Genomic DNA, 26366 nt, shown 5'->3' with positions numbered 1-26366 from the left:
CAATGCCTCCATGTCTCCCTACAGAGTGTTAAATGTCCTGGGATCAGAAAACCACATCCTCCCCCTCCCCCATACAGCCAGTGCAAAAGCAATGCCTGGGAAATGGAAGATGCTCAGATATTTGTTGAATTAATAAACTAACGAGTCTCCCACAAATACAGTAGCATATGATACTGATCTGCCTCCTTGGGTTGAAATTTTCAATATGATACTAGGTCCTGGCACTACTTGAATCTCAAGTAAGTCAGTTGGTCCTATTTCTTTCATTGCCACTCCTAGCAGAAAGTATAGAAAAGGCACAATAATAAATCCACTTTCCCCTGGGAAATTGTAGCCTGAGGGTTATATAACATCCAACACCATCAGCATCTGTTCTCATGCAACCTAGAATATTCTGGTGTATTCATCACTAAGAAGGCTCCCTCTGAACAGAGAGTTTAAGGTGCATCAATTGCCTTCAGCAATGGGTCCACAGGAGCCGCCAGCTGTCTGTCAAGTGCAAGGTGTGATGTAAAGCAAACAGCCCAGGGAGGATCTGCTAGAACAAAACTACTGAAATCAGGGGAGCAAAACATTGGAGACCATCCCCTCCACACAGGATATCCAACCTCGAGAGGCCTCACTCATAAGATTCTTATCCATCAGATGCAGACAGGAAAAAAAGACGAGAAAAAGGAAGAGAGGAGAAGCAGGAGAAGGTGACAACAATGAAGACAACAGCCAATCTTGTCCTTCTCAGCTAATTTTAAAAGCTGGACTGACTTGAGTTTTTAAATGCCCAACAGTACATGTTTTTATGCTCATGGAAGAACAGAGCAGAATGGCAGTGTCCAGGGAATGGGGAATGAGGGAGACGTTGGTGAGAATTGGGAATACAGGTTCAGGTAGACTGTAGGAACACAATTTAATGATATACCATTGTAGCAAATGTACCAAAGCATATGTCAGAGAAAAGACAGCCCCTTTGACAAATAGTGTTGGGAAAACTGGATATCCACCTGTAGAAGACTAAAGTAAGACTCCTGTCTCTCAGAATTGATCAAAGATCTTACTGTAAGACCTGAAACTTTGAAACTACTCCTGGAAATCCTTGAAGACCCAAGCCTAGATAATGACTGCACACGTGGCTGTGAGCCTAGCAACACTTTCAAACCATTTCCCAACTCTTCTGTGACTTTGAGTTGACCCCCTGCCGTTTAAATGTCATTGCCACCTGCACACCCATGTTTATTGCGGCACTATTCACAATAGCCAAGTTATGGAAACAGCCAAGATGCCCCAGCACTGACGAATGGATCAAGAAAATGTGATATCTATACACAATGGAATTTTATGCAGCCACGAAGAAGAACGAAATGTTATCATTCGCTGGTAAATGGATGGAATTGGAGAACATCATTCTGAGTGAGGTTAGCCTGGCCCAAAAGACCAAAAATCGTATGTTCTCCCTCATATGCGGACATTAGATCAAGGGCAAACACAACAAGGGGATTGGACTATGAGCACATGATAAAAGCGAGAGCACACAAGGGAGGGGTGAGGATAGGTAAGACACCTAAAAAATTAGATAGCATTTGTTGCCCTCAACGCAGAGAAACTAAAGCAGATACTTTATTTTTTTTTTCATTTTTCTTTTATTATTCATATGTGCATACAAGGCTTGGTTCATTTCTCCCCACTGCCCCCACCCCCTCCCTTACCACCCACTCCGCCCCCTCCCGCTCCCCCCCCCATACCCAGCAGAAACTATTTTGCCCTTATTTCTAATTTTGTTGTAGAGAGAGTATAAGCAATAATAGGAAGGAATAAGGGTTTTTGCTGGTTGAGATAAGGATAGCTATACAGGGCATTGACTCACATTGATTTCCTGTGCGTGTGTGTTACCTTCTAGGTTAATTCTTTTTGATCTCACCTTTTCTCTAGTTCCTGGTCTCCTTCTCCTATTGGCCTCAGTTGCTTTAAGGTATCTGCTTTAGTTTCTCTGCGTTAAGGGCAACACATGCTAGCTAGTTTTTTAGGTGTCTTACCTATCCTCACCCCTTCCTTGTGTGCTCTCGCTTTATCATGTGCTCATAGTCCAATCCCCTTGTTGTGTTTGCCCTTGATCTAATGTCCACATATGAGGGAGAACATACGATTTTTGGTCTTTTGGGCCAGGCTAACCTCACTCAGAATGATGTTCTCCAATTCCATCCATTTACCAGCGAATGATAACATTTCATTCTTCTTCATGGCTGCATAAAATTCCATTGTGTATAGATACCACATTTTCTTGATCCATTCGTCGGTGGTGGGGCATCTTGGCTGTTTCCATAACTTGGCTATTGTGAATAGTGCTGCAATAAACATGGATGTGCAGGTGCCTCTGGAGTAACAGTCTTTTGGGTATATCCCCAAGAGTGGTATTGCTGGATCAAATGGTAGATCGATGTCCAGCTTTTTAAGTAGCCTCCAAATTTTTTTCCAGAGTGGTTGTACTAGTCTACATTCCCACCAACAGTGTAAGAGGGTTCCTTTTTCCCAGCATCCTCGCCCAACACCTGTTGTTGGTGGTGTTGCTGATGATGGCTATTCTAACAGGGGTGAGGTGGAATCTTAGCGTGGTTTTAATTTGCATTTCCTTTATTGCTAGAGATGGTGAGCATTTTTCCATGTGCTTTCTGGCCATTTGAATTTCTTCTTTTGAGAAAGTTCTGTTTAGTTCACATGCCCATTTCTTTATTGGTTCATTAGTTTTGGGAGAATTTAGTTTTTTAAGTTCCCTGTATATTCTGGTTATCAGTCCTTTGTCTGATGTATAGTTGGCAAATATTTTCTCCCACTCTGTGGGTGTTCTCTTCAGTTTAGAGACCATTTCTTTTGATGAACAGAAGCTTTTTAGTTTTATGAGGTCCGATTTATCTATGCTATCTCTTAGTTGCTGTGCTGCTGGGGTTTCATTGAGAAAGTTCTCACCTATACCTACTAACTCCAGAGTATTTCCTACTCTTTCCTGTATCAACTTTAGAGTTTGTGGTCTGATATTAAGATCCTTGATCCATTTTGAGTTAATCTTGGTATAGGGTGATATACATGGATCTAGTTTCAGTTTTTTGCAGACTGCTAACCAGTTTTCCCAGCAGTTTTTGTTGAAGAGGCTGCTATTTCTCCATCGTATATTTTTAGCTCCTTTGTCAAAGATAAGTTGCTTATAGTTGTGTGGCTTCATATCTGGGTCCTCTATTCTGTTCCACTGGTCTTCATGTCTGTTTTTGTGCCAGTACCATGCTGTTTTTATTGTTATTGCTTTGTAATATAGTTTGAAGTCAGGTATTGTGATACCTCCTGCATTGTTCTTTTGACTGAGTATTGCCTTGGTTATTCGTGGCCTCTTGTGTTTCCATATAAATTTAACAGTAGATTTTTCAATCTCTTTAATGAATGTCATTGGAATTTTGATGGGAATTGCATTAAACATGTAGATTACTTTTGGGAGTATCGACATTTTTACTATGTTGATTCTACCAATCCATGAGCATGGGAGATCTCTCCACTTTCTATAGTCTCCCTCAATCTCTTTCTTCAGAAGTGTATAGTTTTCCTTGTAGAGATCTTTCACATCTTTTGTTAGGTTTACACGTAGGTATTTGATTTTTTTTGAGGCTATTGTAAATGGAATTGTTTTCATACATTCTTTTTCCGTTTGCTCATTAAAGCAGATACCTTAAAGCAACTGAGGCCAATAGGAGAAGGGGACCAGGAACTAGAGAAAAGGTTAGATCAAAAAGAATTAACCTAGACGGTAACACACATGCACAGGAAATCAATGTGAGTCAACTCCCTGTATAGCTATCCTTATCTCAACCAGCAAAAACCCTTGTTCCTTCCTATTATTGCTTATACTCTCTCTTCAACAAAATTAGAAATAAGGGCAAAATAGTTTCTGCCGGGTAGTGAGCGGGTAGGGGAGGAGAGAGAGGGGCATGTGGGGGGAGGAAGAGGGGAGAAATGACCCAAACATTGTATGCACATATGAATAAAATTAAAATTCAAATAAATAAATAATTAATTTAAAAAGATACATTCATCACCAAAAATTGTGTATTAATTGAAATGAAAACAGCTACCGGAATGAGTCCGAGTGGTGCGTGGGTGTGGCCAGGAATCACCCCGGTGGTCTGTGAGTGGCTGAACTCTAGGAACTCAGTCATCCTCACATTCTGTGACTGCTCCCCAGGGGACTTAGAGCTACAAATCAAAGAGGCAATTCTCCAGGATGACAGTGGCCTCACTGTCCAGTTCAGTTCACCTAAAATGAGAACAGGTGCTCCCACAATCTGAGAATTGCACTCACGTTGGGTTTGTTGAACAGCTCAGATGAAAGGAGAAAACACATCTAGAGGGGGGATCGAGCTGCTAAAAAAAAAAGAACTCAAAGAACTCAAAATCACAGTGCTGTGGAACTCACAGCCCCCCGCCTCCACCTGCCTGCATCTGTCTGCCCTCACCACCAGCAAATCCCAGAGCGGTCAGGAAGGGGAAGCCTTGGACAAAAAGGGAAGGTAAAGAAAGCAGGTTTCTATGAAGCAAAAAACCCAAATTGGACTGGTCTGGAATGATCTCAGATGAGTGGTTCAACCCAAAATGCAAGTCAAGAACATCAACACTGAATCATGTTTAATGGAATATCCTGGCCTCAGGTTACAGGGATCAAACCACCCATCCTTCGTAGACTTTCCAGCTACTTTGAGGACTTATGTATTTGTCTGCATCTCCATTGAATTAATGCCTGAATCATCAAGAAACGGAGGCTCAGAGAAGTGAAGTGACCTGAGTCCAATCTCAAAGATGCAGGACCAGGACAGAGATTCCAGTCTCTTCTCTGTTCATCATCCTTGTCACTGCTCAATAAGAAGGAAGCAGGAATGCACCGCTTTTCCTTGTTTTCTATTACTTTGAATTTTTCTTTGTTATTCTTAATGTTTTCACTGGTGCACAATAATTGCACGTGTTTATGGGGCACAGTGTATCTCAAGACATTCTACAAGTATAATGATCAACTCAGGGCAGTTAGCATACTCATCATTTCAACCATTTATCATCTTCTGTGCAGACGCCAAACACCCTGTCTGAAGGTCCCATTCATCATCCTGAGACCACCTCTGAGAATGAAGAAGAGCAAACAAGGTGTTCCCAACAGACAAAGGCAGCACCAAACTGGATGTGCTGAGGACCGTGCTGGCCCCAGAAGAAAAGATGAGCCATGTCTTGCTTTCGCCTGTGTTTTAGGAGTCTAAAATGATAAGCATTTACACTTAGTACAAAACCATATGATAACATAAACAGCCGGACATCCACTCAAAGGAGGATGTAACTTAGATGTCTTTGCTTCCAAGCAACAGAAAACTATCCCAGCCAGCATAAGAGAAAGACACAGGAGGGACACTGGGCATCCCATAGAATAGAGAAGGAAAGACTGGCAACCCAAACCTAGAAGGGACTGTGATCCAGGGCAGGTGACTGGCAAGACCCCACAGATACCACTTGGTCAGTCACCATTCCCCACCCAGATCTTCCTCTCTGGCTGGCACCAAGCATCACGTACATCCCAGGCATGTAACATGGAGAGAGTGTTTCCTAGACAGAATGTGCCTGTCGCCTGTGGGGCAGCCCAGAGAACAGACCCACCTCCAAACCCAGGTCAGCCCCTGGGTACTCATGTGAAAACATGCCCACATGTATGTACACATGTACATATTCACACATGAACATGTGTGCACACACAAACACAGTAGCAAACAGTCTTGGAGCGCCCCTCCTCCCGCCTGAGTTCAGCACTGCTGCAGTGGACAGTTCCTTGCGTCCCTGAGGCCGCATTTTGTCTCCTTTTGGAAATGTATTTATCAGCGTGTAATAGTTGTACAGGGGGATACATTGTGGCGTTTACATGTCTTCTCACAATATATCTTAATTGGATTCACCCCCTCCACTTTCTTTCTTATCCTCCTCCCTTCTGAGAACAATTTTGACAGGTTTCATTGAATACTTTCATATGCATACACAGTACATCCACCATATTTGTCTCATTTCCACCCTCACCACTTACCCTCCCCCTCCCATGGTACCCACCCCAGGCATAACCTGTTTTATTTTCCTGTCCTTCCTTTTCTTAAATGTATATTGATTGTTCAAGTGATTTTCACCTTGGCATGTCACACATGTATATATCATGCACTAATCAGATTAATTCCCTCTATTATTTTCTCTGTGTCGCCCTGCTCCTGTAATTCAATGGTTTACAGTGCACTGTGCTAGAGTATCCTCATACACAAATGCATTGTGTCCCAGTATTACTCTTTGTCTTTCAGTATTATTCACTCTATTATTCTCTTTTCCTCGTCCTCTTTCCTGTAGTCCTGACCCATCTATACAATCATGGAACCACATTCTCTCTCTCTTTCCCTCCCTCCCTCTCCTTCCCTCTCTCTCTCCCTCCCTCTCTCTCTCCTCTCCTCTCTCTCCCTCCCTCTCCCTCCCTTTCTCTCCCCCTCCCTCTCCCTCCCTCTACCTCTCTCTCTCCATATGTATATATACAAGATCATATATACATTAATCTAGCTAGCACCTTGTCCTGTGCTGTCTTTCCATGTTATCTCCCTGGGATGGAGGTCAGTAGATAAATGCTCCAGCTTCCCCATCATTCTTTTTTTTTTTTTTGCAGTACTGGGATTTGAACTCAGGACTCACACTTGTTAGGCAGGTGCTCTATCACTTGAGACGCTACTCAAGCCCTTTTGTTATGTGATATGGTCTTGCTTCTTGCCCAGACTGGCCTCAAACCTCGAACCTCCTGATCTCTGCCTCCTGAGTAGCTAGGATTACAGGCGTGAGTCACTGTGCCCAGCTCTCCCCATGTTTCCATGGAACAATTCTGAGGCACCTTAAACACACCTCTCCAAGAGAGGACCCCAGTGAGGCTCACCCACGCACCCTTTGTCAGCCTCTATTCCTTCTCTGTCTCACGTTCCCTGCCCCTTCACACCAGTGCCCTGGATCCTTGTCTGGTATCTGTGTAGGGTCTGCATGCACACCTTGCATTGTCTTGCACAGAAGGTGGGGTCTGGGACCACCTTGATTCTCCAACATGAACCACGTGCCAGGCCCTGTTCTAAGCTAGTTATATGTATTAACATCCTTATTTCTCACATATTCCTCTAAGGTAGGTACCTCATTGTCTCCATTTTACATAAGGGGAGACTGAGGCACAAAGCCCATGAAAGGTGTCAGTATTTAGTCATTCCAAACCTGCCATCACTCTGTTCTCAAGCTGCAGAGGCCACTCCTCCTCCACCTTCCTCCCGTGTTACCTGTCATCCATGTTCTCCTGCCTCTGGGTGGGTGGCTTTCTCCCTGGAGCTCACCTTGCTTCTGGGATAATCTCCTCCTGCCTCAGGTCAGCTCTGAAAACTCTCTTCATTTCTACTTGCAGGGCAGCTCCCCATGAGTCTGAAGCAGACCAGTCCTCTAGGAGAGTGACCACCTGTTCCCTGCCTTCTCACCTGCACAGGTGCTCAGACATGAATCTGCCACAGTGTTTGGCTGCTGACCACTCTTGGGGATGTCTCACTTCATCTGAGGTGTGGAGGTGGCTGAGGGATCTAACCCTCTCCTCAAGGGATTCTGGTGCCACCATTCCCAGAGCCACTCAGAGAAAGAGAGAGCAGGGTGCTGTTGACTGGGAAAGCAGTCACTCCGAGTCCCTCTCTGCTGCCTGCATCAGATAGACTTTGCTTCAGACCATCTTGAGGCCTGAAGTCCACGCACAGGTGCATATGCAGGTGTGCGCCCAGCCCCCCAGAGGTTGTGCCAGTGGAATTCCATGATCCCAGCATTCACCTGATGATGACTTCCCTCAACCCTCACAAGGGGAAGAGGGACAGGAGACCGATTCACTCCCTTCGAACCCTTCCCTCAACCTGGAGCTTACCTTCGGGAAGTGGTATTATCCAGTTTTGGAGGTGAGAACACTGGGATAGAAAGAGTTTAAACAGGCAGTAACCCAGACAGGTGGCCACTGGAAAGACCTGCTGAGTGAGGGGACAGAAATGGCCATCTGGGAAGCAACCAGCCAGTGACTCCTAAAGACATGAGGCCAAATGCAGCCCTCACTGAGGCTGGACCTGTTACTTATTTTGGGGTGGGGGGAATGTGCTGTGTCATCCAATGTTTCCATGCTTGGGTATCCCTGATCCACTCTGCTTTGACCTAGGGACTATCTGTATTACTTAATAAATCTTTTAAATCTGTTTGATGGATTTGCATTAGTTTATCTGGGGTGGAAAGAATACACCAGCGCTTAAAAAGCAGTATCACTTTCCCTAAAGAGAAGAAAACCCTAAAATAAGTACAACAAAAACAGAACAATGTTACTGAATTCTAGCCAGACGCTGCAGTCTGCCAAATGCTCCCAGCCTGCACCATGGGTTCTTATCGCTTAAAACAAAACAAAGCAGCAAGGGGGTTGGGGATGCGGGGCATCAGAGGCCACCTTCCTGACTAACCCAGGATGGAAGGAGGCAGCTGAAGAAATCAGCTCCCCCAGTGTCACCAATGTCACCTGAGCACCCCTACTGGGTACTTGAATACCCACCGGGTTCCTTGCTATCACCCAGCATCCTCTTTCCCCCACCCCTTGGTGGTTCCCAAAGTGAGAGGGCAGTCTTAGATTTTATCTGCTCTCTAAAATGGTTTAAAGGCAAAAGTTATTCCATAACCTGGTAGCTTTTGGAAAGAGGCTGAAAGAACAAAATTAAGGGCACACACAGGGTGAATTTTGTCTGTGTGCAGGTCTCATGGAAGTGAGTCTACCACTTCCTCTGGACTCCACTCACGTTGCTATGGAAATGCACAGCTGTGGCAAGTCAAACTTCCTACCCAGCGTTACCGTGCGATGTGAGCTCCTTAAAGACAGCCGCGGCAGCCAGCTACAGAGCAAGCCACCCAGGATGCTAATTATGTAACAGAGCTGGCATCGAAATGCCTGAGTCCCGATTCAATTTCTGCGTGTTGGTTTGGTTTCTTTCAGGATAAAAAGCAAAGTTAGGCGTTCCTCTATTCTGTGCCTGCTGTAATTAACTCCAAAAATATGTGTCCTGGAACAATAAAACGAACCTTGCTATAGTCACCTGGAGAGTCACTAAAGGAGACTGACACTGGATCCTGGGGGTTAATAACAAGACAAAGTATGGGCACCTCTGTTTCCATTAAAACCCTGCCCTGTTGCCTAGTCTTTGAGTGCCTGCTGCATACTCAAATGAGCCATGCACCTTGACCACAGGCTAGATTTCAAGTCTGAGGCCGGAGTTTCATATAGAGAGCAATGATAGGCAGATTTATTCGTGTGCGCTTTCACACATAGAGGGGCGCTTTGCTTTGTATCTGAGCTCAAATGTTACAGCTAGTGTGCGCTTTCTGGCTGCAGTCCAATTCCTGGCACTATGTCCATAATAGCCAAATTTACATACAGATGGCAAATAAATAAAACTTCTCCCCAGCTTGGTCCGAGGCGCTTATGGTCAGCAAATCCTATTAGAGGTTTTATGAACCCACTCCGTGATGGAAATGTTCTGTCTGATCCTACAGATTTCAGCTGTGCAACCCAGTCTTCTGCAAAATGAAACTTCACTCTCGACATTTTTCTGCAACATGAAACTGAAGCTGCTAAAATTGAGCGTTGAGTTTCTTCTGTATGCAGCGCTGGAAATAACCAGTTTTCTCATTTCCAATTCAAGCCACCAATGATCTCTCTCTCTCTCTCTCTCTTTCTCTCTCTGTCTCTCTCTCTCTTTCTCCATTTTCCTTAACAACACATCACTGCAATTAGCAAGTGAACCCCAAGTGGTACAAACTGATCAACACACAGCTTGGCAAGCAGAAGTAAGTCCAGGCAAGTAAGAAAACAGGTGGGGGGGAGTCTGAAATAGAAGACACATTTGGGACACTTAGAAGCCCCCAAGAGGTCTCCTTCTGCAAGACTCCCTGTTCAAGTTGAAGCAAATAGAACATGGAGGACTCAAGGGAACAGCTCGTTAAACCAGCCCCCTTCTACATCTGTACAGGGAAGGAATTGTGTTTGTGGATGAGTTAAGCTGAGGGCTACACCACGCAACGCACACTCTCATGAGAATCCAAATGGACTGTAGGAATTTTTGCACCCAGCAGAATTTAGTGGAAAGTCACCTCAGGTCCAGGAGAGATGGACCTCCAGAGAGATCATGTCAGGGAGTCAGATCTTGAAAACACTTCTTTGTGCTAATGATGTTCTCAGACCTCTATTCCCAAAGGAGATCCCCAAAGAAGAGACCCAAATCCCAGAGCATCTACTGATGGTGGCACGCACAAATCAAGCCATTCCAAATCAATAAACCTCTCCTCTTCAGAGTCCCAAACAATAGTGAAACAGAACTATGGAACAGACAGGGATCAGGGAAGAATTTATAAATCCTCTGAATCAGCAGCTACTACCATTCAAAGCTATTTCATTGCTTTCTACTGCACGGCACTGTGTGGCTTTCTAGGGTAGGCACAACCAAGTATCATGGATTGTGTGCCTTAAAATGACCACATATGTTCACATTTAGATATATTGTCATTTAATATAGACACTTTCATTATATATAGTTTTTTATCTACACTGTCATTAGATATGTGTGTATATATGTATATATCTCTATAGATTCAATATGTAGATTGAGAAAGGGTCTATGTTTCCCAGGCTGGCCTCAAACTCCAGGATTCAATCAATTCTCCTGCCTTAGCCTCCCAAGTAACTGGGACACAACAAATGTTTTGTCTCACAGCTCTGGAAGCAAGAAATCATGTCTCCTCCTGAGGCCTGTTTCAGACTTGTAGACAACCATGTTCTCCCTGTGTCCTCTCTGTGTCCCTGTCTGCATGTCTTAATCTTTTTTTTTTTTTTAGCAGCACTGGGGTTTGAACTCAGGCCTTGTGCTTAGTAGGCAGGCACTCTGCAACTTGAGCCATGCCTCCAGCCCCCTAATCTCATCTTACAAAGACACCAGTCCTAGTGGATCAGGACCACCCTAGTGACCTCATCTTAACTTAGTCACCTCTTTAAGGGCCCTCCCTCCAAATACACTCACTTCTAAAGCACCTGCCCCAGCTTCAACACACGGGTTTATGGAGAGCCTCAGTTCAGCATGACAGCCTCATGCCACACAGGTAAGCGCTGAATCCCCTGAATCCAGCCAGGATGAAGTTGTTGGCTCCCCATTTACTGAGTCCCAACCATGAGCCAGGCACTGTTGTGGGCAGAGAGGACACGTGCCCCTGGCCACATGGAGCTGACATTCCAAATGAGCTCAGCTTCCTCCAGGTGGTGACAAGGGCTACCACGAAAATCAGTGGATGATGGGTTGGCATCAAGGACCACTTGGGGGTGGCCAGGAAGGGGACATTGCAGGCAAGCTGGTGAGGAGGGGCCCTCCCTGCAGGGATATGAGAGAAGAACACAGGCAGGGATGGACTGGCTCTGCGTGGGGCTGTAACATGGGTGCCACAGGTGGCCTGGGCTTGGCGTTTTACGCAGCCTCGCCCGCACCATTGGGTGACTGGTGACCACTGTGAGTCTATGGTGGGAAAGATGCCTTTTTTCCCCCTTCACATAGCTTCTGCTTTCACCCAATCAGAATGTCATACCCTGAGGACCACGTCTCACCAATCACCATCTGAACAGCACAAAATGGCATATTTATTTAAAGTGCTTCCCTCCAGAAAAACATCTCCTGATGTTGACTGCGGCATCCCACCACCAAGAGTGGGTAGAGTTCCCGGGGTGAAACCCAGCAGGGCACAATCCTGGAAAAGGCTTTTATTTCCCATTTAGAGAGACGCCACAGAGCTGTTCATTAAGTTCTAGAACAACTGCTTTGCCATAAGTGAAGAAAAATCATTAAATCTGAGAGGAGAGTGGCAAGTTTTCTTCTTCTGAAATTCAAATTGAATTCAACTCCAGGGACCTTCATGATCTCTAACAGGCTGCCCATTCTCACCCGGGACACAGACCCCGTCATGTCGGCAGTCCCCGTCCGCAAGAAGACTCATAATCAAAGAGGCAACAGGAATTCAGTTACTGGTAACACACTGTGATAAATTCGAGGCCCTCAGTTTGTGCAAAATTCTCAAAACCAAAGAGGACCATGTCTTAAAAGTCTCACAATAAATTTTGTGGATTTAGGCCATCCAGAAAGGAAGAAATGTAACTAAAGATTACACAATTCAATACCTTCTCTCTTCCTGGAATTAAGTTCAGTGAGATTGTTTTTTTAATCTTCTGTTTAAATATGGTGATTTAAACACAGTGGAGATGGAGGCCATGTTCCGATTTATTCTCAGAAAGGTGGATGCTATAGTTCACTCTTACTGGAAATCTCACAAGAGTGACACCAAAGGATTCCGCACCATCGGGAAGGAAAGGTCACAATGTGGCCTCTGACTGGCGCTGTCCCCTGCATCTCCCCTGCAGGGTCAATGCTGCGGAAGGTTGAGAAAGCAAACTGATCTCCTTCCCTGTAAACCAACTCCCCACATCAGATCCCATTATTCTTTCAAATAATCCCAGCATTCAGGAGACTGAGGCAGAGGATCCAGAGTTCAAGGCCAGCCTGGGATACACAGAAGACCCTGTCTCAAAAAATAAAAAAGAAGTGAATAAAGATAAATAAATAGATAAATTTAAACAAGAGTGAAGCCTTAAGTTCAATCCCTAGTACCACCACACACACTAAAATTAACTTTAAAAACCATAGGCGAGCCGGGTACCAGTGGCTCATACCTGTCATCCTAGCAACTTGGGAAGTTGAGATCTCCAAAATAACCAGAGCAAAATGGACTGGAGGTGTGGCTCAAGCAATAGAGCACCTGCTTTGCAAGCACGAAGTCCAGAGTTCAAGCCCAGTCCCATCCAAAAAAAAAAAGTCAAATACACTAATCACAGACAGACAAACACTTCACCAGTCCTCTTATGGGAGGCATCTGAATGAGTCAAGTGCACATAAGTGCAGGCAGAGAGGTGGCTGCAGGGGCTGGGGAGGGGGAGGGAGAGTTTGCAAAGCAGAGCTTCATTCGTGCACGAAGTCAACTTCCAACACTGCACATGCAGCTATAGTACTTACTGTATACTTTAAAATGTGTCACTTAAATAGACACCACGATATGTGTTCTTACTGCAATTTCTAAAAAGTCATTATCCAGGACATACGTAAAACTCTTTGGAGCGTCCTCCTTTTTAAAAATCAGTTTCCCAGATCATATGAAATAAAGACTGAGGTAGACTCTGAAAGAAGAAGAGCTGGCACAGTGGGTGTGAATCCAATGGGTGAGAGGCCGGCACCATTGTGGCTGAGGGAGCCACACCCAAAAGCATTTCAACCAGGAAGACTGGACCTGGGGACCACCCTGAATGAGGAACGCCCAGAATGGCCAAGGCTGTTGGCAAGGTCAGCCAAGGTCATGCACCAGCCACCTGCAGACAAGTACAGCAAACTTTTCCCACAAGCAGGTGCGCCCTCAGGCTGGGACACCAGGACTGGGCTGAATGTCTCATCTCTGCACCTGCCCAGCAGGCTTGAGGACAGCTGCTTGTCTCCTCGCAGTACTGCATGGGTTGAAGCCATAACACAGTTCAGTGTGGCTGGGCGTGAACTGGATCATGATCCAGGTATATCCAGCCTTCCAAAGTCTTGACCCGGGATGAAGCTACCATGCAGGTCAAAATCTCCTTTGACACACAGAATCCTGGAGCACTGGGAATTGACACTGGCTCCTACCAGTGGGAGCTCGGGGATCCCAATGCATTAGGTGGGGACAAGGCAGGTTTGGGGTGAACACCACAATCTAATTAATGGATATATGCTCAGTAAACGCCATGGGAACATTTGGAGGCAATGGTCACCAAGCTTGCTGTGCAGTTATGGTTTGTGGTTTGTATGGGGAAACGGTCGCCTGCCTTCCTCTCTAGGCTCTAGGGAGCCCTAAGCACCAAGCTCTGGACTTGGTTGGTCTGCACTCCATCCTGGCAGAGCCCAGAGCACCTGGGTTGAGGCTCAGTGTCTTCAGGGGAAATCTGAGTCTTATCTAAGGACAAAATTAATGGAGCCTGGACGTTTGGTGCCACTTGGGGAACATTTATCAAACTGGTGGCCGTTTTTTCCACTTTCACCATAGCCAAGATATGGAATGTGCATGGATAGATGGATGGATGGATGGACAGATGGAGAAAATGTGGCCCATATGCATGATAGTTAACCATAAAAAATAATGAAACCCCATCATTTGTATCAATGTGGATGAGTCTAGAGGACAGTAGGTTAAGTGACACAAGCCAAGCAGAAAAAGACAAGTAGCACATACTGTCACATACATGTGAAAGCTTAAACACTTGATCTGTTGAAAGCAGAGAGCAGAACAGTGTTTACTGGGGTGGGGATGGAGAGAAGATGGTTGACGGGCACAGGTGGGCGGGAGGAACAGGTTTTAACATCCCACAGCACAGCGGGGTAACTATGGTGCATACTGACTGTGTATTTCAAAACAGCTGGTAGAGAAGATTTTGAATGTTCCCAGCACAAAGAAATGAGAGATGTCTGAGGGGATGAATATGCCAGCTACCCTGATCTAGTCATCGCACACTGAGCACAAGGTATGGAAACAAATCGCCTCCCCTTTGCAGATGACCAAACTGTGACACAGAGAGGTTGAGTAATTCTCCCCACGGCCACACAGCTGCTATGTAGCAGAGCCAGGATTTGAACCCAGGCTTCGGGGTCAACATCCTTAACCACTGGGCTCCACTCTGTTGCCTGACAGCTGAAAGATCAACCCAGAAGACTCTCCACGTGAGCCAAGAAAAAGCCATTTTAATCAATCAGGGATAAAAGTTCCAGGACCTCTCTCAGCCTAAGGGGTATTCCATTTGGAGGGGAGAGTGTGTCATAATATTCCAAGTTTTCCTGGGAGCGCAACAAAGGCCAGCCCTGCCTGCCCCTCCCGGCTCCCCAAGCACAGAACTCGGTCTTTTTTAAGAGGTGTTCAAGGTCCCGTAAAAGCTCGGTGCTCGTTTCCCAGGCGCTCTCTCTCGGTATTAGAGAATAAGCAACACAACACGCATCAAGCTGGCCCCCTGGCAACGCGCAGTCCGAAACAGCAACGTGACATGCGAATTGGCACCCATCTGTCCCCTCCAAACATCTCAGCCAAGCCTGTGCACGTTCAGGCTTTGGTCCCAGGCCTCCTCGGAGCCAGAATGAAATATGCCCGTTCATTCATAAAAGATGTGATTAGAACAGACAATTACTTATGCTGGGAAAGAAGGCATCTCCCGAGGCCTAGAGAGATGTTATTTTGAGGAGCTGGATATGCAAACAGACAGCAGCTGGATGATGGACGACCTTAGAACGCAACCTTGCACTGCACAGACTGGGCCGGCAAACCTCAGCCTCAGCCTCTCCACAGGAATGGGCAGAGAACAGACCCCAGTCTCCCTGGTTCTTGCCTCTACTTCAACTCCCCCCAGTCAAGGAAGTCAAATGCACTCCCAAGCCCACCCCAGAAGATGCCCACTTCTCCTTGACCTGCCTCGGCTTCCCCATGCCCCACACCTCCAGTCCAAGTGCTAAAACCTCCCTGCTTTCCACCTCCACGCGACTCTCCCTTCCACCTCCCAGCCCTCTGCCTACTTTTGAGCCTCTGGCAGACAGAGACAGTGGTGACTCCCAGCCATCGCCAGCTCTGGATACACAACTTCTGCTCTCTCTCATTTATTTCTGCCATCTCTATGCATTTTTTTTCCTCCAGCCATTAAACAAAACAAAATAAATCATCTAGGTGCTGACCAGAGAGCTGGGATGGTAACATCAGCCTCCATCAGGACAAGCAGAACGGCCCAAGAGCAGCTAAAATGGGGGCTCTCGACTCACAAGGAGGCCACACCTATTCCCTCCATCTCCCCAGTGACCCCAGACCAGAACCAGAAACCTCAGTGAATTTCAGTCTCTGCATTCTTGTATGGTGGCCGTGATCATAACTTTTAACACTGGGCCTGGCACAAGTGTGCCTGGTAATGTAAAAGAATGAATTAATAGTGTCAATCAATTAATCGTGTTGAGGAACACTTGTTGGCCAGCCACAGTGTGCCAGACGCCCTTCCACATGCTTTGAGGCGATGACCAATTTACTCACAAGAAACTGATGGTGGAGGGGTGGCCTCCCCGCTGTGATGCACCCCTGGTCACTTCTCACTCCCCTAACACACGCCATCAGTGAGCTGATGATAACTGTCTTCATAGTCTCAAACAAGTCCCTCCTTTCAGCATTGCATCCCCCCCCTCCATTTTTTCCAAATAACTCCACGAGGGCTCCAAATGCACATGGAGGCCCAGTGGTGGTGTATGTGACAGTGCTGTAGCAGGTGTGAGACAAAGGGAGAGGTGGAGAGTGAGGTACACTGTATCTAACCACCGTTGTCAAGTTCAAGACTTTTGAAGAAAGTGACTCTGTGTCATCTCTGTACTGTCAGAGGTTGGCAGAGCTAAATAAAGTTCACATCTGTGGGCTGGGGTGGCTGTGGACACCAGTCTGCAAACACTAGGTTTTCCCTTCAGGGAGCACCACGGCCCCACAACTGAACTCTACACAAAGGACTGCCATTTGGGGCAATCCTAAAACCAAGTCTTCATCATGCTGAAGTCTTGGTATCAAAGGGTTCTTCCCAGGGGAGAAAGACATCTCAGAGTGCTCTTCTGTGCATCTGGAAGTGGGGATTCATTGACAGTGTGTAGCGTTGCGGGATTCTGCCTGACATCAAAGGGGCAGGGATGGCTGACAGCACCTGGCCATATCCGTGTCGAGCTTCAGGTATTTGTCATTTTTACCTCTTCCCTGACCTCCCAACCAGTGAGAAATAGCCTCATGTCTCAGAGCTGCCTTCCTGCTCTCCGGTCACCTGGCCCATGGTTCTTTCTCCTAATACACATGTGTAGTCTTGGGCCCCGGCTTGGGCTGTCCCAATTGGGTTGTCAGTTTTCAACCATTTCCTTTCTCCACTCCCAAATCCCACTCATCCTTCAACATCCAGCTGACAGTGACATCTCTGGCCTTGTGTTGACACCCACACAACTCCCAATCCTCCATTCTGGAGATGTTATCATCAGCAACTCAAGCTTGAACCTAATTCCTCATGGCAGGGGTTGGCAAACTAGAGCCCAGGGCCAAGTTCAGGCTCCTGCCTAGTTTCATAAGTAAAGTTTTATTGGAACATGGCCATCCCCACTCACTGTGGCTGCTTTCATGCTGCATCAGCAGAGCTGAGACGTCATCCTAGAGACTATCTAGTTACCATCCAACTTTTTCTAGAATGTCCTCGGACCCCTGCTCTGTCATCTTGCCTGGGTCTCTCGCTCACATTTGGAGATCCTCACCACACTGGGTCCTGACTGTGGAACATGGCAACTCCATCCACAACCCAGCACTAAGAGACTTGACCAAACTCCAGTAGTACTCTCAGTGCACAAGACTGCGTTCCCTGACAGGCCCCAGCACTCCACGAGTGCCACCTGAGAAGACTGAACCTGGCCAGGAAAATTTACTGCTGGTTCCAGCCAACACACACCTGACACTGTGCTCTGGAATTTTCACTAAGAAAGGCTTATAGCTGTACGCATGTGTTTCCTACACCTCAGCATCCTTCTAACAGACCTGAGAGTCGATCCTTTGAAATAGAAGTGTCAGGAAAGACAGGGTCCCTGTCTCCCAGTTTCCATGGGAGGATAGACCTGGAGGTCTGCAGGTAGGCACTACTGGCATGGCGTCCACACAGCCCAGTCTGTGGTCTCTGCCACTTCTCTGACTCTACTGAACCTGGCTTCCCCACTTCTGGCTCTCTCAAATCCCATCCCCACCCCCGCCACACACACACACACACACACACACACACACACACACAGGAACAGAGCTCAGCCCTTCACAGTCAGTTTGAGCACTTTAGCTAACATCAGCTGCATTTAACTTGCACAAGTGCTCAGCCAATAATCAATACCTATTTTATTCATTGATAACTCATGGGTCACCAAAAACTGGTTTCATTCTGTCCAACCCAACAAGCCTCTTACCGAAGAGTGAACTGGTCTGCCAAAGAGCCACTGGTCAGAGAGACCAAAAAGGTAGCCGTGTCCCCTTCCCGCACAAGATTCAGAGGGACAGAGAGGGCGATGTTCTCGTCCAGGCTCACGAGGGACCACCGCAGGTCGTCCTGCGTGGGGTAGACCACCACGCTGCCGATCCTCTCCCGGGCAGGGAAGGCGTGCTGGGGGCCATCCTGCTCCGTATGAATGTTGTTCTGCCAGCGGGCCTCCTCCTGCAGGGGACACTGGCCAGCCTCATTGGCTGGGTACAGGGTGAAGAAGAGTTCCATAGCGGTGCCCCCCAGCTGTGCCGGGATCTCCTCCTCGGGCTCCAGGTCCAGCCCTGAGCTGAACCATTCGGGCAGCAGCTCCAGCTCAGCCACACACAGCCCGGGGGCCCCCTGCAGCCTGCAGCTGGCCGCCACTTCCCTGGTCTCGGGGAAGGCAAACATCTTAACACAGGGTAGATCTTCCCCAGCATCACTGTCATCCCAGGCCATGCCAGTGACGTAGAACAGAGTCTGCACTTTGGGTCTGTTGGAGTAGATGGAGCTGTCAAGGATGTGAGATTTCAGCTTCCAGTTGAAGGGAAACTTCTCCGTGTTTCCGAAGGGGCTGGAAGTCAGCAGGAGTTCCTGGGGCACCATCTTCTCCACAGAGAAGAGGCCGTAGCTGGCGTTGATGACAGGGGACGACCGAGCTCGGTAGATGAAGAGCGACTCCACCCGGGCCTGCAGACTGGAGTTCCGCGTGAGGTCCTGGTTGGCCTCTTTCAGGAAGAAAGCCTCCTCTGCGCCGGACACGTGCACACTGGCCGGGAGGTACGCGGGCAGTGAGGAGAACCTCTGCAGGCTGTCGGCCAGGCCTCGGCTCTCAGTGGCTGCACGGAAAGGAAAGCAAAGAAGAGGTCAGCGCTGTTCTGATGTGGAACAAAATAAACAAAATAAATGCAGTGCATCTCCAGCCCTGTGCCAGCAAACAGCCGCTGGTCACGCCACCCTCCCTGGTCTCATCAAGGTGGCATTGACCTTCTACTTCCACCATGAATAAAAGAAGCCAAGCAGGTGCCACACTCTCCAACTTCCAGCCTCCAGAACTGCGAGCCAAATAAACCTCCATTGTTTATAACTCATGCAGTATTCCATTCTAGTAACAGAAAACAGATGAAGACAGTCAAAGATGGTCCTATGTGGGTAAAATTTTAATATATATACACATAGATATATAAATGTATGTGTATTTATGTTTGTGTGCCTATGAAACCCAAAAGAGAAAAGCGGGTTTGTTTGTTTTATTTTTGTTTTTTACCATTTATGTTTCTACTTTCAATGTGTTACAACAATCAAGTGTTGTTTGGTAATCAAAGTGTATAACAGAAAATATATAACAGAGCCGGGCACCAGTAACTCACGCCTGTAATCCTAGCTTCTTGGGAGTCTGAGATCAGGAGGTTGGCAGTTTGAGGCCAGCCTGGGCAAATAATTTACTAGACGCCCCATGACCAAAAAATATAACCAGAACAAAATGGACTGGAGGTATGGCTCAAGCAGTAGAGCACCTGCTTTGCAAGTGTGAAGACCTGAGTTCAAATCCCAGGCCCACTAACAAATATATATATACGCATATATGTTTATATGTTCATTATACACACACACACACACACACACACACACACACACACACATACACACGTGGATCTGTGTCTGTGTGTGCTTCCCAGTCTGTGTCTGTTTCAAACAGGAAAACACAGATAGCACAGACCTAGTTCTTTCAAGATGAAAACAGCCCATCAGGAGCCACAGCCAGCAAATCAGGGCCAGAATAGACAGAGACTTTTTCTCTTGCCCTGACATAGCCCTCCTTGGCTGGATCTGGATTTTCTGACCAATGAAAGAAGAAATGGAAACTGGTGGCAGTGCCACCCCATCAGCCGACTCCAGGTGACATATTTTCTGCAGTCATTTCAAATGTGCAAAATACAGCTTTCTACTGATTTACATTTTTGAGGGGGGGGAGCTTTCCTTTTCCAGAGGGCGACAAGGTCACAATTAGGAGATGCAGTCACGGTCCATGTGCAGTGACACATCTTCTCTTCAAGATGGTGTTCCCAGAGCAGGTGTCCTTCAATGTCACTGTCACTGACATGGCCAGCCCGGTGCTGGATTGACTATGAGAGGGAGGCAGGCTCTTGTTCATTGCTCCAGTGCTTTTTCTAACCATGCTCACCATTTGCTTATTGTGTTTCCAGCACAGTGGCCTATTTGAGTGTCACAGGAGCAAGACAGACATGGCTTCTCCCCTGGGGAACTGGCGATGCCTAGGGGAAGACCCACTGACATTGCAGAAGTTGTGCGTTAAGCCCCTTAAAAATGCCAAACGCCATCCAGTTCTTCCTCACCTGGGACTTTGCTCTGGGGAAATATTCGAGTGATCAGGAAGGAGACGTGTGTGCGGGATGTCACCTGTGTCCCGCAGGCACACTGGGAGCAAACTACAAAGACATCCTTAGAGAAATGATGGAATCAATGACTGAAGCCATACTGTGTGTACCACATCCCAACCATGACTTCCACAAACAGTGCGACACCGTGAGAAATCCTACCACGTGTACTTAAAAAGAGGGCAGCAACATCTCATGGAATCAATCTGAACCTGTGTTACCACCTCACTCACTCTCACACTCACCCACACGCACTCACACTCAATCGCTCACACTCTCATACTCACTTACACTCACACTCACACTCGCTCAGTCACCTGCTCGCTCACACTCACTCACTCTCATACACTCCTACACTCAGTCACCCACACTCACTCACTCACACTCACACTCATTCTCACTCAGACTCACTCACAGTCACCCGCACTCACTCTCATACACTCACTTACATACTCATTCTTGCTCACTTACACTCACACTCACACTCGCTCACACCCATGCATTCACACCCACACACTCATGCACGCTCACACTCGATAATCCCCGACATCACATAGACCTGGGTTTCCTCCCGTGTTTGTGCACCTAGGCGGGGCAGGGTTCAAGTTCAAGCGCAGAGGAGGAATGACTGGAGAACCCACTCCCTGTGCGTGAATGTCTAACTGCTACCGGCACCAACGGGTCATCTGTATCTGGACAAGGTCAAGCAATCACAAGTGCCCTTCCCTGTTAAATCTAAATTGCACCTGTGGCTGGCTGCCTCTCCAAACCTGGAAGCTAAATCCCAGCTGAACGTTCCTATGGTCAGCAGGGAACATCCACCTTGTGCAGGTGACAATGTCCCTCAGTGGGTGGAGAGGATCAGACTCTACCTTCTCTAAAATTTAGGCAAAGTCCAAGGCGAGGTGTAAGTTCTGACTGAGTTGCAGACGCAGAAAAATGAATTAAAACGGACGCAAGCTTTAATACACTGCATCTTCACTGCAGATTGGCTGGGTGCTTTATCTTTTCTGTAGGTATTTTACACCTTAAAAACTGATTTACGAGAAATTGTAGGCTTTGCGTCCTCTCTTTGTTGTGGTCAAAGCCTTCATTTTATCTGAAACAGCTGTACGAGGCCTACACTCCTCTCCCACCATAACTCAAGCCAAATGAGACACAAATTTTGTTGAAAGCTTATACAGAAGGCCATAAACACCGGCTGCCAGAGCCCTGTCTTTGCCTGAAACCAGATTGCAACATAAAGTGAGATCTTAATTTAGCGCATTTTATGAGGTCTGGAGACTGTGTCCCCTGTCCCTCTACTCCCCAAAGGCCACAGAGCAGTGCCATTCTTCCTCCCTTTGCAGTAGATTGGGTGACCAGCACGGGATAGACACCAGGCTCCATTCAGTCTGCTGGTTTTCTAGGGGGCCCTTCGCCACTGGGCAGAATGAGCTGCGTCCCAGAGCACAAGACAAGGAAGGCTTAATGAAGCCAGCTCAAAGGACGGCTCCCCGCTGCCCTCCAAGGGAACCAAAAAGAGAGAAGAGAGCAAAGGTGCAGGGCAGATGCTCTGTAACTGACAGGCGCTCTGACTCTGAACATCAATGATGGATGGCTCCAAGGAAAACCCAGAGAAAGCTTGGGTTGGGGGAGGCAGAAGGGGATCAAAGTTCTCCTAGAATGAAGCAGCTCGCCAGACAGGTGAGGGACCCTGAGATCCAAGGTGAGCAAATGGATGTCACACAAAATTTATTACCAGACATGGGCCTTGGTCAGGACTGCAGGGGCCTAGAGCCCTGAACCTCAGTATGGCATGTCATAAACTTGCCATCATCCACAGGTCAGACACCAGTCAGACACAAGGCTTCTCTGGAGCCTTGTGGCTGTTGGTCACCAGCCTAGGTGAGGACCCACGGCATTGCTGAAGCTGACCATCTTTCTCCAGCTCACACAGGACAACTCAAGAATGGAGAGCCAGGAAGGGCGGGGCAGGGGGGTCTCTGAAATCACCAGGAGGAGAAATTCCTCACTGCTTTGTCTCAGAATGGTAACTCTCTGCCATCAAGTACCCTGGGGATAACCACAGCCCTTACAGAGGAGGCTTTTTCAAGGTTACTGTCAGTTCTGGGAGGGCAGGAAATGCCACCTCTAAGGTAGAGAAATGGACTACAAGATGCTGGTGCGCCCTTCCATCCAGCATCCCACCTGTCTCCACTCAGCACTGCTTCTCGTCTTTTTTGTCACTTTCTCTCACTTCTCCAAACCAGAAAGTTAAATTCCAAGTAAATGTGGACCGTGAACTAATTGGAAACAGGAACACAGTCAGCAGAGAAGTGTTGCAGTGTGACACTGTGCCCTCGGGATTTCACAGCTCAGAGAGGCCTTCCCTGACCAGTGACTGCGGCTGGTGGGAAGCTTGGGTAGAAGACTGTGAGGGAGGGAGGAGAGGAGACCCCTGGGGCTGTCCCATCTCCTCCCTGCAGCTTTCACTGGTAGAGTCTGTCTTCTCTGTGGTTTTGGCCTCCTACAGGGCTTCCACCATGGTCCTAGCTACTCTGTCTGGTGTTCTAGTCCTTGTTGAATGGTTCCAGCTTCTGAGTTATGAAAACCCAACTCTCTCCCTTTTTTCAGCCCAATAAGTGATGACAGCTCCTTGGGTATTGTTAATTTCCGCATTACTTTAATGTACTTTTTACATTACTGTTTGGCTTCTCAGAATTGTCCATCACCTGAGTCATAATCCCCTCTATTAAATTCCCTCTGTCAAAATAACTAGGGTGAGTTCTGTTCTCTTGCCTAAAGTCTGCCTAATATATCCAGTGACTAATCATTTCATCCTGATATATTCCTTCAAGGCTACTACCAACATCTGAAATCACCCCTTGTATTGGTTCTTGTTATTTATTTACTCTTTGTTTTCTGTACTAAAATTTAAGTTCCATAAAAGCAGAGTCTTTAACATATAATTTGCTGTTGAATAATCAGTACCTAGCAGAAGTGAAACAAACGAAGGAACAAGTGTCCATCAATGACGATGACTCAAGATAATTAATCTCCCGTGTTCCCTCTGAGTCTCTTTGGCTCCTTCTCAGAGTTGTTAGTTCCATCAACTCTGCGAAGAGTCTGGGTTCCTGGATCCACCAGAAGCTGCAGGTGACATAGGTGTCATGTCAACTCAGGATGGAGCTGGAGCAATCAGGAGTGGTACCAGGTCTGAGGCAGGATGCCAGGAATACGGTTCGCACATTGACTTATGCAGAGCAGGGACTGACAGGAAGACAGCAGAACTATGAATGTGGCGGGGGAGTGGGCTCCTGTCTTATCTCCCACACAGTAAGCATCTTTGAGACAAGATGGCGCAGCTTCAGCTACTAGGTCTTCTGTGAGTCAGGCTCTCTCAGGCCTGCTCCATGGTAGAGAACCCAAATTAAACTCAGGACCCTCAGTTTCACTCCCATGGTCTTAGGTGGGATCTTCCCTAGATGATTCAAATGAGCAGGAAGAACCACCACTCTAAAAGTTCAAGGGTACTTCCTAAGCGCTTGCTGTATATTTATACAAATGAATACAGCAGGGTGAGCCAGTCTTGAGGGCCAGTCTTGGATCATGGGCCAGTCAGTCCATTAAGAGTTAAAGGTGGCTATAAATTACAGCAACAACAACAACAACAAAAAAAAGATAAAATACAGAAAAATAAGGGTAAAGGGAAATTAAGAATAGAGATCTCAACCATATAATCCTTTTCACTTACCAAGTACCACTGTATGCATCTCACAGGTATTAAAGTCATTTTCAAATGGCGGGAGTCGTGGCCCAAGCAGTAGAACACCTGCCTAGCAAGAGCAAAGCCCTGAGTTCAAACCCCAGTACCACCAAAACAAACCAACAAAACACCAAACAAGTAAAATCACTATCAATATTGAAATACAGTCATCATTTCTATAATCCTTGCATAAACCAAGGCCTATTATTACCTTTTTGTTATTAATTACAAGGACTTCATTTCTGTCCCCACTCGTAGATGGGGACACTGAGGCACAGAGAGGTTAAGGGAGTTACCAAGGTCCACACAGCAGTAAGTGCCAGAGGCGAATCTGACCCCACAGTGCCGCGAGCAGAGTGGACACCATTGGCCACCGTTTGGCTGCCAGAGAAGCTGGGCCGCAGATTCTGCTCTGTGTGAGCCCCAGCACTGACAAAGGGAACCCGAGTGCAGCTCTGAGGTGCCGGCTCTCAAAGCCCACGCCGAGGTCACTGGCTGGACACTATCCATGAAATGAAGCAAGAAGCAAAGTTTCCCTGGCTCTAGGAGAAACTCTCCCAGAGAGTGCTGTCAGCAAATCCCACAGGGCACGGGAGTGTGTTGAGCTGGCACCCACAGTGGCCCTCCCCGTAAGGCAGGGCAGTAACAGCGAAAGACAGCCCAGCAAAAGCAAAAGGACAGTCAAGTCCTCTGCAGAGGACAAAGCAACACGGAGCAAGACAGCTGAGAACTTTCGGATGGCTTGGCAGGAAAGGCAGAGTCAGAACATACCTGCAGAGGACCCCGCACCTCCCCACCCTCGCTCCTGACTGTGCTGACCCAGGTCACACTCGAGACTTCAGTCAGGTGCTACAAACATTCTGCACGAGCAACCAAAGGCCAGTGAACAAGATTTCACACACAGCAAAGGGCTTTGTTCTTTTCTTCTACGAGTTCCCCCGTGGTCTTATGCTGACACGGTCTTGTCCAGCACCCAAGACCAAGGCCACACTCACCTCCACTCCCACCCTGGGTGTGCATGGGGGTGTCGACACAGGTGTGCAAGTCTACATTTCTGTATCTCATTCTTGAATCCAACTGGATTCTTTCTTTAGTGTAGACTACAAAGAGAGAATTTGATAGAAGCTAGAAAGTAGCACGCACTGAATTCAGCCAGTGAAAGAATGTATTTGACTTCAGTTTGGGTTTATTTAAAGTGAGTTTGAACAATTTGTGCAGGGTACACACACATTCTCCACTGCTACCCAATTCACGGACACCCACTTACACCCACTCTTTCATTTATTTCTGGTGTGGACCTTGGCCTTGGTCACAGACATGGCTTTCCCAAATAGCTCGTCACTTTGTCCAAACCATGTTTGTGTAATTTACCCCATCGGGTGACTTCTGACGCTTGAGGTCCTGATACACGCTGAGCCTACTTGCCAGCTACTGCTTAATTCCTTTGCTCTGTAACTATACTCGTGCCAACACATGGCGACTGAAACTATTGTCAATTTGCAACATAGCTTACAGTCCATAAGCAATGTCACCCCTCTCCAAATTCATCTGCTGGTCCCAACCCATGGGACCTCAGAATGAGCTGTATTTGGAGTCAGGGTCATTAAAGAGGTTATTGAGTTAAAATGAGGTCACTGGAATGGTGCTAATTCAGTGTGCTTGGCGTGCTTATAAACAAAAGGGAAACCACACGCTGGTGGCTCACGTCTATATCCAAGTTACTTGGGACTCTGAGATCAGGAGGATGGTGTTCCAGGCCAGCCCAAGCAAACAGTTCATGAAACCCCATCTCAACCAATAGCCAAGTACAGTAGTGTGTGCCTGTCATCCAGCTATGGCAGATAGCATAAAATACAAGGATCTCAGTCCAGGCCAGCCTGGGCAAAGAGTGAGACCCCTATCTCCAAAATAACCAGAGCAAAAAGGGGCTGGAGGCTTGGTTTAAGTGATAGAGCACCTGCCTAGCAAGCATGAAGCCCTGAGTTCAAACACCAGTATCGCC

General features: G+C 47.2%; 1 protein-coding gene across 1 annotated transcript in view; it reads right to left on the bottom strand.

Moving 5' to 3' along the window:
- The window catches only part of Tmem132b (transmembrane protein 132B), a 318583-nt gene that overhangs the window by 193625 nt on the left and 98592 nt on the right, over window positions 1-26366 (bottom strand). Inside the window, exon 2 of the mRNA XM_074061397.1 lies at window positions 18165-19056. Within this exon, the coding sequence (XP_073917498.1) occupies window positions 18165-19056 (892 nt within the window). The remainder of the gene's footprint in view (window positions 1-18164; window positions 19057-26366) is intronic.

This window comes from Castor canadensis, chromosome 18 (assembly GCF_047511655.1).
Source record: "Castor canadensis chromosome 18, mCasCan1.hap1v2, whole genome shotgun sequence".
Lineage (NCBI taxonomy): Eukaryota > Metazoa > Chordata > Mammalia > Rodentia > Castoridae > Castor > Castor canadensis.
The sequence above is the reverse complement of the archived record's forward strand: the minus strand, read 5'-3'. Positions and strand labels throughout refer to the sequence as shown.